At 44.0% G+C, this 15,650-nt stretch overlaps 1 protein-coding gene across 3 annotated transcripts in view; it reads left to right on the forward strand.

Moving 5' to 3' along the window:
* CD200R1 (CD200 receptor 1) overlaps positions 1-15,650 on the forward strand; it is a 147,632-nt gene that overhangs the window by 107,459 nt on the left and 24,523 nt on the right. Inside the window, exon 1 of one of the 3 annotated variants that reach the window (XM_006112221.5) lies at positions 13,214-13,515. The exons of the other annotated variants lie outside the window; for them this stretch is intronic. Coding sequence (XP_006112283.3) covers positions 13,428-13,515 — 88 coding nt within the window. The 5' untranslated portion in view covers positions 13,214-13,427. Of the gene's footprint in view, positions 1-13,213; positions 13,516-15,650 lie in introns of those variants that run through there. 3 annotated transcript variants of the gene reach the window in all.

The following is a 15,650-nucleotide window of genomic DNA, read 5'->3' on the forward strand; positions in this document are numbered from 1 at the left end:
AGGGCGGGGTCTTCATGTCAGAGGTATGCCTTTTGCCATCCCTGCACAGAGCAGCTTTAATGCTGGCATGTTCTGATCTCTCAGTGCTTGACTTTGCAACCTTAATAATGTTCTTTTAATATTTGGGGGACAATGGGGGGAATGAGTGACATTGAAATATAATTAAACTAGAAGGGGTATGTTATAAACTTCTGTCTGTTAAATAGGGCTGGGCCCTCTCTAAGGCTAGGTCTACATTACACCCCTTTGTCAGCAGAGGAATGTAAATAAAGCACGTTGAAAGTGCAAATGAAGTGGGGATTTAAATATCCCGCCCTTCTTTAGCATAATCACGTTCTGGCGTCGTTTCTGATTCTGCTGACAGTGGGGTGATTTTTTTGACAGAGCCTGTACTCCTCAAAAAATGAGGAGTACAGGATCTGTCAAAAAATCACCCTGCTGTCGGCAGAACCGCCTCTAAACTGTGGTTTCAGTTTCGAAATGGCACTTGTTAGAAATGACACCAGAACATGATTATGCAAAAGAAGGGCGGGATATTTAAATTCCTGCTTTGTTTGAACTTTTGATGTGCTTTACTTAAATTCCTCTGCTGACAAAGGGGTGTAATGTAGACCTAGCCTAAGTATGGCTGAGTGAATGTATGATCGGTGTTCTCTTTGTTCTTAGTTCCAACTTGATTTGGCCCTTTTAGAAGAAGTGAGATTGTCCCAGAATCGCATGTCTCAGACTACCTATGAACTCGCTGACTGGGTGAGGGTATGTCTACACTGCATTCCTCTTTCAAGAGAGGAATGCAAATGCAGACAACTGAAATTTCAAATGCAGCGCAGATTTGAATTTCCCATGCTTTATTTGCATAATCGCCGCCGGCTGCTTTTTCGAAATAGCCTATTTCGAGATAAAAAACACTGTGTTGATGCGGTTATTTCGAGAAAAAAACCTTCTTTTGAAATATCCCTTACTCTTGTTTAAGGGTTATTTCGAAAGAAGCAATTTTGGAAATTCAAATCCTCGCTTCATTTGAAATTTCGATTGCTGCATTTGCATTCCTCTCTCGAAAGAGGAATGCAGTGTAGGCATACCTTAAGTGTTTAGGCTCATGGATTTTCTGGGCTCAAAGTTACTGGAATGAGAAGTTTTTCATTTGTATAAAGGTGACCTAATTGGACCCCATTTGGTGACCCTAGCCATCTCAGAAGAGAAGTGCTCCAGTCTGTTTCATCAAGAAACCCCTGAGAAGAATTCCAAAGCGGGAGGAACACACTGGGTTTCCTGATCTGTAAAATGGAGGTTAATGACACTTTCCCATTTTGCAAAGTTGAGATCTATAGATCACCACAGAATTATTATTTATTATTATTATTTACAGGGGTATTGATTAGCCCTTAGGCATATCACACACATAAACCTCTCAAAAATCTGCTCTTTAGATGGTCAGTCAGCAATGTTACTTGGGCCTGCATACAGCATTCAAATCCTATGTAGGAGAACTGGCATTAAAAATCCCCCCACCCTATGCTCACACTTTTCAATCTGCTGCTATTTGTATTCCCGGGCCTATTTATGTTCCTGCCTTTTTTCATATTCTTGCTATGGCTGAAACGACCTTCTGCTTCCTACGTGACCACCCTTCTCTTTATGCAGAGAAAACAAAAAGTGACACAGTCAAATAAGGCTAGGAGGTTTAAGGATAAAGTGTACACATTTCATGCTGAAACCTTCCTTTCTGCTTTGATCGGGGTGGCCAACCCACAGCTTGCGAGCCGCATGTGGCTCTTCTCTCCCAAAAGTGCCACTCCTGCGCCCAACCCAATGGCCCCCGCCTGCCACTCCCCTCCCCCCCACCTCCTAGGACGGCGATTCAAAATGGCACCCATGATAGTGGCCATCGACGGGAGTCTGATATGGCCAAAAAGCCTAAGCTTGTTTCTTAAAGGGGCAGCCTCCTTGATAATTCTGGGAGACTTTCCTTTTTTTTGCTCGACAATTCTGGAGCGGCTCTTTGCATTTTTTCTGCTGCCGTTTCGGCTCTCTTTGTTGAATGCGTTGGCCACCCCTGGCTTAGATCAACCTCAGCTATACCTACAAACGTGCACAGCAGGGGTGTTTTTCTCCTGATTAATCCCATCTGAGCAACAAAAAACAAATAAATTAGAAAATCAAGCTAGGGCCTGGAGGAGTGCACATTCAGCACTTTTTAACCAAAGTGATTGTTCCCAGATTAGGATAGAAGCCCCACGTTTTTCAAACCGCTTTATGCACGGTTGCCATCTGAGAGCGTGCCTCTCATCATTGTGTTTCCACTCACTGTACAAGACCAATGAGTGGTGAAGTACTTCTGCCTGGGGAAGGGGGTGGGGCTGGGCAAACATCATATAGGCTCTTTTCATTCTCTTTGGTCAGCAGATTATTAGTTGATTATTTTTTGTCAAGGCCCAAATTTCTTGGTCAGGGATAGTAAAGGTCCAGGCTCAGGAGAAAACAACAAAACAACAAGTAGTAGTTAAAATATAGGGGGTCCCATTGAAAAGCATCTGGCAGTCCAGAGTTGACCCGCAGTCTGCTTGTCAGATTCTCTCAGCTTGTAACTTCGGTGAAGAACATGGAGTTACAGCACAGAGTGATCTGGCCCATTAAGTGGGCTATTTTTGGAAGTGCCCAGTTACGTTCTTCCTATAGGCTTTCTGCTACCTAGCTGCCTCTTTCTTTCTTTTTTCTCCTGTTATTCTCATATTTGTTCCATTCATAAGTTTATGTGGCATGCTAACAAACATGCTCATGTAACACTACAGGTGAGATTTTAGTCAGACAGTACAAATCAGGAAATGCAAAATTATGGTTGCCACAGCAACAATATCTCACCCACACCGCACATTTGGCTCATAGTTATGCTACTGTAGACCCAGAGTAGTTACACTAACTACAATAGATTTACACTGATGTGGTAAAGCAAAATTTGACCCTATGTACCAATTAAGTTTTATGTCTAAACAACTTGTACAAAACAAAAATTAAGAACAGAAAGTTATCCGGTTGTACTAATCTGTCTACACTGCATTACCGTAGAATTCATCTGGTCTTGCTTGCAGAGACTTAACTGTTGGATTAAGGTTCATTTCATATACCTGCTTCTGAGTGAATGGTAACAATACAACTAACACCTAAGAAACTTTGGAGAAATGAGTGAATTCTACCTGGAGCGTCTCTTTATCCCTGCCTCATAATACAGGAACAAGTAATTATAATGTAGCCACTTCAAAACAAATATAAGGAAATACTTTTTCACTCAAAGCACAGTCGAGCTATGGAACCCTCTGCCATTTTAGGTCAGAGGCCAAAGTCTTAGCAAGATTCAAAACAGCATTGGATATGTATTTAGATATCAAGAATATTCTGAATTATAGTAGTGCAAACAAACAACTTGGAAGAGATATTATACCTTATGCATTAGGGTTTTCTTAAACCCACTTCTAGCACTTAGGGAATGAGAGGTTTCATATACTTTCCTCTGAGCATCTGGATATAGCCACTGTCAGGGACAAGATCCTGGACAACTAGATGGATCTGAAGTCTGATCCAGTCAGGTAATTCCTGTGCATGAAATTGAAACTGCCCAAGAATATGAAGAGAAAGTTCAATGGCCAGTGTAGAAATTTGACCAAGACACTAGGGAAAATACCCTTGGAAAAAGTGCCGTGAGATTTTTAGTAATCAAACTTGGTCAGGACCTTGGTATTATATCAGACCCTCTAATGTGGTATTGGCTCATCATTGAGCCAGAGAGAAGAGTACTATACCACTGCCTGTAGCACCCATGTCTTCCTTTCAAGCGCTGGCCTAACCCAATGCTCCTCAGCTGGGGAGAGTTGTTAGGATCACTGTATTAAGGCTACAGTAACCCTGTATAATTCTAGCAGGTGGCAGAGCCAAACAATTGTCTTAGATAAAGTAACTGTGACTTTTCTGACTTGTGTGTCATTAAATTCCCATCTGTTTTTCTCCTATCATCTCCCACTATTTAAAATGATGAAGCTATGTCCAAGCCACTAGGATTGTCTTCTCTGAGCTTTAATGCTGCCCTCTGGTCAAAGGCAGAAAAGAAAAGCAAGAAAAAATACATTAAGTAGTAAGAGGAGTTCAAGCCCACACCAACCAGGAAGTTTGGCAGATAAGTCTCAAGGCTAGTTTAGCCTTAGATAGTAGCATGCAGGTGCAGCACGTCATGGAAGATCACCCAAGATCCTGAGACCCCTGAATGCTCACATATAATATCATTCCATTGACTCCCTTTGAATTACAGAGTGATGAATCTGGCCCAGAATTTCTACTTTCTTCTTTGGTTGTTTCAAATTGGAGAGCATAGACCAGATTTGTATTTCAGGCAGTGCCACAGAAGTGAGTGCAGAATTTGGACCCACATTGGTATGCTTTCCTTGCAATTCATGGGGATTTAGCCACCTGATACCCAGTTAATGTTCCTGAGAGTTGCCTGTCCAAATGTCAAGCTGGAGAGTTTCATTTTTCATAGCACAATAAAAGTTAGCTTGTCCTCACCAAGGACATAGATATGGCATATCCCCGTTGAAAGGGAATTCGTCTCAGGAGCCATCAGTTGAAGAAATCCAGATAATTCCATCAAGCAATGCATTTGTATTTCTTAAGCTGTCGCAGAGAGAACCTGAAAGATCTTCATCTTCCTTCTGCTCCTGTGAAATCAGAGCTATACATTTATTCTGGTAGGCATCTCTTGCATGACTCTCCCCGTGAACAGCGGAACAGAGCTGGCTGTATGTGTGTCAGAGACCCAATGACAGAAGCAGAGGAACTTACTAGAAATAGCACCCCACTTCATTTCTCCCACTATCCCTTCATCTCAGCAACTCATCCAGCTTTCTCTGAGTCATTCCCACTCCTGAAAGAACTTCATTACTCAGTCATCGGGCACCTTTCTCTCCAAATTTGCTCAGACCTAGCTCTCAGTTAAGCCATTGAACTAGAAAACAGGATCACTAGGGTGGGTGCTTTGCAGGAAGTAAGAGTAGAATCATGAACTGGAAGGGACCTTCAGAGGTCATCAAGTCCAGTCCCAGCACGGCAGGACCAAGCACTGACTAGATCATCCCTGACAGGTGTCTATCTAACCTGCTCTTAAATATCTGCAGACATGGAGATTCCACAGCCCCCCTAGACAATTTATTCCAGTGTTTAACCACCCTGACAGTTAGGAAGTTTTCCCTAATGTCCAACCTAAACCTCCCCTGCTGCAATTTAAGACCATTGATTCTTGTCCTATCCTCAGAGGCCAAAGAGAACAATTTTTCTCCCTCCTTTTTGTGACATCCTTTTAGAAACTTGAAAATTGTTCTCATGTTCCCTCTTAGTCTTCTCCTTTCCAGACTAAGCAAGCACAGTTCTTTCAGTCTTCCCTCACAGACCTCCAGTTTTTCCACATCTTTCTTGAAATGTGGTGCCTAGAACTGGACACAGTACTCCAATTGAGGCCTAATCAGCGCATAATAGAGCAAGAGTGTCTTGCTCACAACACTCCTGTTTGCTTACAAAGGTCCTTTGTAATTTGACCTTGTTTCCACTTTTTATACAATTCCTTTTTGATTTTAGATCATATAAGATCTCCTAGTTGATCAAAGGTGGTCTCCTGCCACACTTTCTGTCTTTCCTACATAGTGGAATAGTTTGCTTTTGAGCCCTTAATAATGTTCCTTTAAAAAACTGCCAACTTTCTTCAGTTGTTTTTCCTCTTATTCTTGCTTCCCATGGAACCTTACCTACCACCTTTGAATTTACTAAAATCTGCCTTCATTAAATCCATTGTCTCTGTTTTGCTGTTCTCCCTTCTACCATTCTTTAGAATCATGAACTCTAGGATTTCATGGTCACTTTCACCCAAGCTGCCTTCTACTTTCAAATTTTTGACCAGTTCCTCTCTATTGATTAAAATCAAATCAACAACAGCTTCCTCCCAGTGGCTTTCTTAGCCTTCTGAAATAAAAAATTGTCTCTAATGCAGTCCAAAAACTTATTGGATAATCTGTGCCTTGCTGTGCTAGTTTCTCAACAGATGTCTAGATAGTTGAAGTCCCCCATCACCACCCAATCCTGCGCTTTGGATGATTTTGTGAGTTGTTTAAAAAAAGCCTCATCCACCTTGTCTACCTGGGTAGGTGGTCTGTAGTAGACCCCTAGCATGACATCACCTTTATTTTTTACCCCTTTTAGCCTAACCCAGAGACTCTCAAGTCTGTCTTCCATGTCCATCTCCACCTCAGTCCAAGTGTGTACATTTTATTATATAAGGCAACACCTCCTTCCTTTTTTCCTAGCCTAACCTTCCTGAGCAAGCTGTACCCTTCTATACCAATATTCCAATCATGTATTATCCCACCAAGTCTCTGTGATACCAACTATGCCAATAAATGTGTTTATTTATTAGCACTTCAAGTTCTTCCTGCTTATGCCCCATACTTCTTGCATTTGTGTACAGGCATCTAAGATACTGATATGATTTACTACTAGGGCAGAGGTCCCCAAACTGTGAGGCATGCCCATAGATGGGGAAAAGGAACATTTGGGGGTTGTGGCTGGGTCTAGGGCCAGCCCCCCCAGGGAGCTGAGAGGGAATGCCACCCAACTCCGCTCCTGGCCCCGGCTCTGGCTGCTGGCCTCAGTTGCCAGTCTCCACCTGAAGTTCTAGCAGTCAGCCTCAGGCCCCCCTCAGCCCCCAGACAAAGCTCTGCTCCCAACACCACCTCCACCCCTATCCCCACCCCCACCCCCAGCTATGGCCTCAGCCCCTTTATCTCTGCCTGCACCCTCCCTCTCCTGAAGCAGCAACCTCATTCCTGCATCTGGGGTGGGCACACATACAGGGATAAGAGGGCAGCGTGAGGTAAAAAGTTTGGGGACCACTGGACTAGCGAATCCTAGTGATCCCTTCTGGCTTTAAAATTAACTTCAAAGGAGCTATGCGAATTTACATCCATTGAGGATTTTGCCCCATACATCTTTGAGAAAGCAGGTGTATATACACACACACACGGGAATGTAAACCTGTACACACACACACACACACACACACACACACGGGAATGTAAACCTGTACACACACGCGCGCGCACACACACACACACACACACACACACACACAAAAGGGAATGTAAACCTGTAGGTTCAAGTTCAGAACAATTCTGGTTCTTCATTTGGAAAGAAAAGACTATAAAGGTACCGAGTCGGGTCTCAGTAATTTCAGTTTTGATATTAAATAAAAGCATTTTTTGATATGTGCAGGTGCACTCTGACTCTGCCCCTCCTACCCTCTGGCAAGAGTCACAGAAGAAACCATATTCTCATCAGGACTTTCAGTTGTGTGGGTGTTTCCAGGAATAAACAATACCTACTAACCACAGAGCACCTACGAAGTTGCTTCAGAAACAGCCCTCACCCCTTTACAACAACATTCTCCATGTTTCACTTTATCACTCGGTTAGGGGAGCTGGCTGGTCAGAGTTTGTTGTTATTTTGCTGGCCTGAAATTATATAAAATGACCACAGTGTTACATCCTTTATAGAGCACTAACAGGTCAAGCTGAAAAGCCTCTTACTGTAGCTGCCTTCACAGCCAACTTTCAGGTTGGTTTGCAGATTTGAGTCAAACTCTTTCTAAGACTTCAGCTGGAAAACCTGGGGGGCTGAACTGAGAGGCATTGGCACAGCTGCTAGGGTTCAGAGATGGAACAAAAGGAGTGGGGGGGGGCCTGCAGGTCAAGATTCAGGAGCACTGGCAGAGTTGTCTGGGAGGAGCCCAGGGCTATGAGAGTTGTAGAGCTGCCGCTCAGGAGTGAGGGGCACTGGCAGAGCTGTTTGCTGAAGTTTGTACAACCTCTGCCCACAAACAAAAATCTCTCTTATCTAAGGCTTGTGGTCATTCACTTTCATGACCACAACAACAAATCCATCAAATTCATCTTTTTTTTTTAAACTTATGGGGGAAAAGGGCTAAAAAGGAAACAAGCAAACAAGTTATTTAGTAAAATTAACAAAGGTGGGGAAATTCAATATTTTAAAATCGCCGATGCATATCATCAAGAGATAAGAAATGGGGACTACTAGGCCTGACTCTCCAAAACTGTTATTGTTGGTCAGGGAGTTAAAGGTTCTTTAAATAGATATAGTCTGAGAAGCAGTGCACCATTCACTCGAGTGTAAGAGCAACCTTTCTGCTACATTCATAGGCAGGAAGGGACATCACTGATGGGACATCCTGTGTGTTCTGTGCAGTCTGGTGAGTGTGTCAATAGCCGCGGAGATTAGCTCCCTTGATTGATGAGACTTTTTGCATGTATCTATTAATGTCCAGTTTACTTAGACACAGCATCACTCATTGTGTCTCAGGGCCTAGGATTCTGGGATGCTAGGGTTGACACAGGAGGTTGTCGATGTAACTATGCCCATTTACACTCATCAAGGATCTGTCAAAATAACCACTAGTCAATACTGAGTCATTTTACTCCCCAAAACTTATTTTCGATCTGTACGTTAGTAGTTACAATGTATCTTCCCAAATCCCGCAGCTGCGCTGTACATTGAACAAGTTATTATAGCAAGTTCTGTTGTCAGGAAAGGCTTAAGTCTGAGCAAAACCACTTCAATCAGAGCAGATCACAGACTGTGTATCTTTCAAATAATGTTTGATAACTATGAGAGACAGTGGATCTAAAGTAACTCGTTCAAAACCACAATGGAGAGCCCACACTTCAGCTAGGAGAACAGACAAGAGCTGGCTTGAAATTGCCAATCTGACAAATCTGCATCCTATTTCAAAAAAATGATCCTCGGCTTGACTCTTTGCCATAGAACCATAGTAAAGCCATGCAACCCCACTGAATGTGTGCAGTTTGAGATGTCTCAGGACTATTCAGTGCATGTAATTCTACTGCTGTCAGTACTGTACTGTTGTCAGAAGGGATGCTGTCAGAGGAAATCAAGCCCACACCCAGTATCCTGGCAAAATTACACACCACACCTAGGTGCCTCCGAGAAACAGTGCTTCCCCACTCATAAGTACAGCCTGAATGTAGAAAAAAAAAAACTTTTAAGGGAAGAAGGAAAATCACCTGATATTAATTAGGGAAAATGCCACAAGCAGGATCATAATCAGAAAGCTCTGAGCAGGATACCCACTCCTGAGTGCACAGGGAAGTGTTCTTGAATCTCATTCTACAACAAGAAGTTCCTTTTCTTTGCCCCTCTCTGCTCCCTCCCCACATCACACTCGCAGTGGTTGTCCTCAGTCAGTGAGGACCCAGGCTAGGAGGAGCATCTGTGCGTGTTCACCTCCCACTCGGGGAAGAAGGCACCTTGCCTACTCCACCATCCGAGCACTTGTTTTTGCTTCCTGCCCTGCTAGCCAGGATTCCCGTCTGTGGGCCACTCGTTCACTCATTTGCCTCTCTGCTGTGACCTCTGCACATCGGTCTCTTAGAGCACATCGACACAGCAGGACTAACGTTGAATTAAGCTACGCCACTTGAGCTATGCCAATTGCTCTAGGTGCTGTTTGCACAGCAGAAAGTCGAGGGAGGAAAACGCTTCCTTCCACTTCCCTTATTCCTCGTAAAACGAGGGTTACCAGGAGTTGGCGTAAGAAGTCCTCCAGCTTGCCATTATGTCGAAATAACGGCTTGCTGTGGAGATGCTCTCTTTGTTCTCTCAGAATAATGTCAATTATTCAGAAATAACACCACTGTGTAGACACAGCCTGAGTGATTTTTTCAGTTCTTTGCAGACTGGGCAGAAACACAGGCCCGCCACAAGTTACTTCAGTTTCATTTGAGCACTTTAACATAACAAAAGATTCCTAATGCAGCCTCTTTCTCCTCCCATTTGTCCTCTGTTGCTAACCCTCAGGACTCAGTCCTTGTCCATCTTCTTTTCTCCCAGCTGCACTACCCAGAGGTAACCTCATGCAGTCTCATGGCTTCAGTTACTCCCTTTAGAGGAGATGGCTCTCGGGTCTACTCAGCTCCCTAGCTTTCCCCTCTTTATTCAGACTCATCTTGGATAACGCACCACCAGCTCAACCCCACGAAATTCAAATTCATCCCATTTCCCACCTGACCTTTCCTCCTTCTTCCCCATGCCCTAGCCCTAGCTCAAGTCTCTGCATTGTTTCAGGCATCACAATCTACTCCCCACTCCCACCCGTCTGGTTTCCCCACATTCCTGGTGTCAATAAATCCCCTCAATTTTCCCTTCTACATGACCTCCAAATTCCATCCATCTGCCTCCATTCACACTTAAACCAGACCCTGATCTCCTTTCACCCGGACTTCTACACCCTCCTCCTCACTGGTGGCCTAGAGGTACAGCTCTTCCCACCTCCTCTGTAAAGGAGCCCAAGCTCCTCTGGTGTAACAAATATGCCCAGTCTCTGGTTGAGAAAAGCCAAGGCAGCTTCATTCTCAGGGGTGCAGCAACAAGAGAGAAAGTAGGTTCCACCCGAGTCATTTTGTGTTTTGGTTCCCAGGCCCTTTGTTGTCTTTTTATAAGAACAGAAAGCATTCCAAAGCCCAGCAGGCTCACTATGTCTAAGCTCTGTAACCTAACACCCTTGCTCTGCACTGGCTGGCCTCTCGGCCTCTCCCAGAAAAGATGAGCAAGTTCCATCACTCCTAAGTGGTAGATAAATAGTGTCTACCTCCCCTGCCAAACAAACACAGTTGCTTAACCCTGTTTCTCCTAGATAACTTGCTGCAGTCAAAACAAGGGTAGCAGGCATTCGGTCTGTCTGTCAGTTTGGGGTGGAAGCTGGAAGGGCCCCTCCCCTGAACCTCCTCCCCCACTACACATGCAGGGTCACTACATCTCACTAGACCCATCAATCCACTCAAAGAATTTCCACAAAATCACTTGTCTTGCCTGCCTTTATGTCCTTATCTAGCTTCTCTTCAAGTCCCATGGGCTTCTGCATCAAATTCAAGCTCCTTTTCCTTCATGAATAAGGCTCAGTACAACTTCTAGTTCTCTTTCCACCTTCGTCTCTTTGGGTACGTCTACGCAGCAGGGCTGAAGTCGAATTAAGCTTCGCAACTTGAGCGACGCCAATTGCGTAACTTAAGTCAAAATAGCTTAATTTGGCTTTTGGCGCGGTCTACACAGCAAGAAGTCGAAGGAAGAACACTCTCCCTTCCATTTCCCTTACTCCCCGTGAAATGAGGGTTACAGCAGTCAGAGTAAGAAGTCCTCCAGCTGGACGTTATTTAGAAATAAGGGCTTGTAGTGTAGGCGCGTACTATGTTATTTCGGAATAATGTCAATTATTCCAAAATAACGCCACTGTGTAGACGTGCCCTTAATGTGTCTGCAATCAACTGCCCCTTTCCTGTTCCTCTCTCCCTCTGTGAGATAATCATGTGATCTGCTCACATGCATTGCTGGTTTCTAGAATAAAGGTAGTCCCCCTTGGGAAATGGTCCTGAACAGCAGGGGGGGAAGCTCAGTGAAAAATGCTGCTCAGTGCAGAGTGGATGTCTAAACAGCAAACAAAATGTTCAAATGTTTTGTTCAAATGTTTAAGGAGTGGAATGGAAAATATTATAAAATACCAGTATGTCTTCCTGTGCAGTACTGTGCTCAGTTCCAATCACTCGAGGATACAGCAGAATGAGAAAGGTGTCAGAACAGATGGGTAAAATGAGTCAAGACCTATTTGTGAAGAAAGACTGGGACTGTTTACACCAAAAGGAGTTGAGTAGGGATATATAATAAAGGGACCTGTGCACAAAATAATAATAGTATAATTAGAGTGTACATGAGGTGTTCCTATTTACCTTCTCTCATAGTACTACAAGTGGCATTCAGTTAAATTACAGTTAAAACTAATAAACATTTGTTAATATAACACAGTGTACCCAAAGGAACTTATTGCCACATGATGTTATTGAGGCCAGGAACTCAGGACTAGACCTGCTTATGGGTACTGAGAATATACATCATAACATTGGACAGGACAAAAACAAATTTTAAGTGAGATAAATTGTCTTGCTTCCAAGAGTAAATTAACCCTCTCTAGCAGAGATTAGGAAGAAACTACTTCTGAGGTCAGGGTAATCTATAATTGTTCATTATGGGATTGCTTGCACCTTCTTCTGAAGCGGTTCGTACCAGATGGTATTGTGATGGTGGACTAGATGGACTAGTTTGATAACTGGACTGATCTGTTACAGCAGTTCTTATGTTTCCGGCTCTTTTCTCTATGTGAATCTGACACTTGGGACCCACTCTCTGGCCTGATCGGTCCTGCCTCTACTTCTCCTCCCTTCAATAAGCCCCCAATTTTTCCCAGGAGATCTATAAACCCTGACCCTGCTATCCAAGAGATGTGAAAATAACCACAAAAATACATACCATGCTGGCCTCTCTGCTCAGTCTGCTTTTTGTTACGTCTCCATTGCTCCCTTTTGTCTTCAAAGTCATTCTTGATTTCAGATAATTTGGGCTATGCATTTGATCACCTAGAAGCCCTGACAATTCTGCAGCACCAGAGAGTTCTGCATGTGAGAAGCAGTCAGCTTAAGAGAGAAGTATTCAACCCTGAACCTGACCTGGGAGAGTCAGTGAGAAAGAAGAGAGGTGGAGCCCTTGTCCTAGCAAACAACCAAAAATCTCTGAACCAGTGAGATGAGCCAGAAATTGAGCTAGAACGGGAAACAGTCGCCAGGCTTGGAAGGGTAAAAAACTTGTGTCCAAAGATAAGTTAAAAAAAATAGGAGCAGTCTTCACACACACTAATATGTTTTTTCTCTCCTCTGAGATTTGAGTGGGCTTCTTTGTTTTAGGAGCAGGATGAAGGCCCCGATCCTAAAGGCCACCTCCTGCACAGCAGCTGTTAAAAGAGGTCTTTGTATAGACAATCTTTGAATGGAAGCCCTTTCAGGGACTGAACTTTTCTTGTCTGTAAAGCTCCGAGTGCACGCTTATTACTGCACGAACAGTATGTTAGCACCAACTCCCTGCGATTAACATGTTCATATTCCCTCTCTGACAGTAAGCCCAGGTTCGGAGAATAAGCTTCATTTTTTACTCCATTCCGAGCTCTGCTGTGGAGTTTTATCTTCACACATCAGCACTGCGAGGAGAGCCAATGAACGGAAGGCGTACCGCTCAATCTGTTTCCTCAATGTTTGCTTTGGCTCTCGGTACAGGAAGCCTCGTGCTATGAAAAGGCATAAGAAGGACTCTTCTCCACCTCCAAGGAACTAATCTGTCAGGAGCAGGCGGAGTTGGGGTGGAGAGGTGGGGAAGTGGAAGAGGGAACGGAGACACTGGCAGGCAAGGGCGCGCTGTCACAGAGGGACGCGCTGCAGCTGGGCTTGCAACACAATGGATGGGACGAGCAAGCTGTGTGAGCGATGACAGCAAAAATGGACATGAATTTTGTTGGGAAGACTTTTTGTGCCTTCATTCTGCTGACCGTCGCATTGGCCATGGTAACGAGGGGTAAGTCTGACTTCTCTTTGGGACGTAGCATGGGTAGAATGCCAGGGGGGATGTGCTAGGATGTTTCCTTCACATAAAGGCTGTATTTTTCAGTGCTGCTTTCATTCAAGGACACTGTTGATTATGTATTACTGGCACCTTAAACCTGCTCTTCATGCATCTGCCCAGGATCACCTGGCCTGTTGTCACTAGGGCTGTACCATGTATCTGATTTACCAAGCAGTCGGGACTGATTCATAGTTAATATGATCAGCTCCCAGAAGACTCTTCACCTATGTCTTTAAATTCCTGTCATCTGAGAGACTGAGTTCTTTAACAAGCTCTAGCTCACACAGAGACTGGTGCATGCAGCCCCATCTGTGCACCCAGTCTCATCCAGGGTGTCTCTTCTGGGTTTCGTTGAGAAGGCTGGTGGTAGTTCCCAGGCGGCAGGGTGAATATTGTACCTTTCATTCTGAGTGCTGGTAGGAGATCCTATGTTGGGAGTGGCGAGCAGTCCTGAGCAGTGCTCCGGAAAGTTGTTTTCTCATGCGGTCACTCAGGAGAGAGACCAATGCCACCCAGATGAGTAGCAGAGCACCCACAACTAGATCTTTTATTTCTGCTGGTGGTGCACATTCGCACATACTTTGGTACACATCATTTATTTGGTGCATGGATGGAAAAAATCTGCGCATGGATGAAAATGGATTAGAGGGAACATTGGTTCTGAAGATCCACTCTGAGAGCTTGGGGGAGTTTTACTGCCAGGCACACCTTTCAGTATTTGATCAAAACTAGCCTCTCTAATAAAAGCCCTATCCTCTATTGCTATGCTGCCTAGCTTCTTAGGGCAGCTGTTTATATTAGCCTTTTAGCCATGCCAGCTACTGCCCACCAGCTCCCACCTCCCTGTATTTGTAGAGCTCATGGCCTTCCAATCCCCATGAGTGCAAGCTCATCCCACAGAACTCATAACTGAAGCAGGGAGAGGCAGCCTCATGCATAAGTCACAAAAGCCTGATGTGTTAATACTAAATATACATACTGGCAGTGAGCTGCTGTAATGTGCTGAGTTATTCAAGTGTACACTCCATGGTTTCCCATCTCTAGTGCCTTCCACCAGAGAAGTTCCAAACACATCACAGCCATTGTTTAATTCAGCCTCAGCTCCTCGAGAGATAGGTTAATATCTTGTCCCCATTATACAGGTGAAAATACCGAGACACAGGAGTATTAAGCAGCCTGCCCAAGGTAGTAATCTCATGGAAGAGTCAGCATAAAACCCCATGGTCTTAAATAGAGCTGATCAGGAAATGGGGATATTTTTCCTAGGAGAATTTTGACATAAAATGGAAAAAAAAGTTTTTGTTCAAATTTTGTTCAGAAATTTTCAGTTTCTGCAAATCTTGCAGCCACAACCCAAACCTTTTCAGCCAGAAGATTGTTGAATTTTTTTGACAAAAAATGAAAATTTCCATGGAAAGCAGATAACTTTTTACAAAAAACAGTTGTTTAATCAAAAGCCCAATTTTACACAGAAAAAAAAAGATGACAGAAATTTCCCACCAGTACCTACCCTGGAATGCCCTGTTTCCCAGACCACACTGCTTCCCTCTCTACATTAAGCTGAAGGCAGGAGAGTGCACACAATAAGACCAAAGAAACTGCTCTCTAATTCCTCCATTTTGGCCTACGCTCCCAGAGGCCACAGATCTACTGGTGTAGTTGGGTCCAGGGGATCTACACCCTTTATGCTACATTTGTCCCCACAGAGTAGCAAAGTTATCGGGAGCTCAGAAAGCTTCTGGGGGTCCGGAGCGGCTGCAAAAATGAAATGATGACATTTGAAAATTCATGCATTTTGCATACTCAACTAGAGCCTAACTACATTAGTCCTTTTCTTAAAATTTCCTACCGCTGCATTATCAGCTATGTGGCTCCACTAATTTTAGTGACAACGGAAACACTAGCTTAGACAAGGCACTGGCGGTTTCACAGCTATGGTGTCTAGTCCTGCTCTGAGCTGTTTTACATGACACACAATTTTAAATGCTGGCAGCTAGAGGTGCTAAAGCAATTTGTATAGAGGGGGTGCTGAGAGCTATTGAATCAAAGCATAAACCCTGTATATAATGGAAAGCACCTAAAGCCAG

The sequence above is a fragment of the Pelodiscus sinensis genome, chromosome 1 (genome assembly GCF_052426305.1).
Source record: "Pelodiscus sinensis isolate ZL-2025 chromosome 1, ASM5242630v1, whole genome shotgun sequence".
Lineage (NCBI taxonomy): Eukaryota > Metazoa > Chordata > Testudines > Trionychidae > Pelodiscus > Pelodiscus sinensis.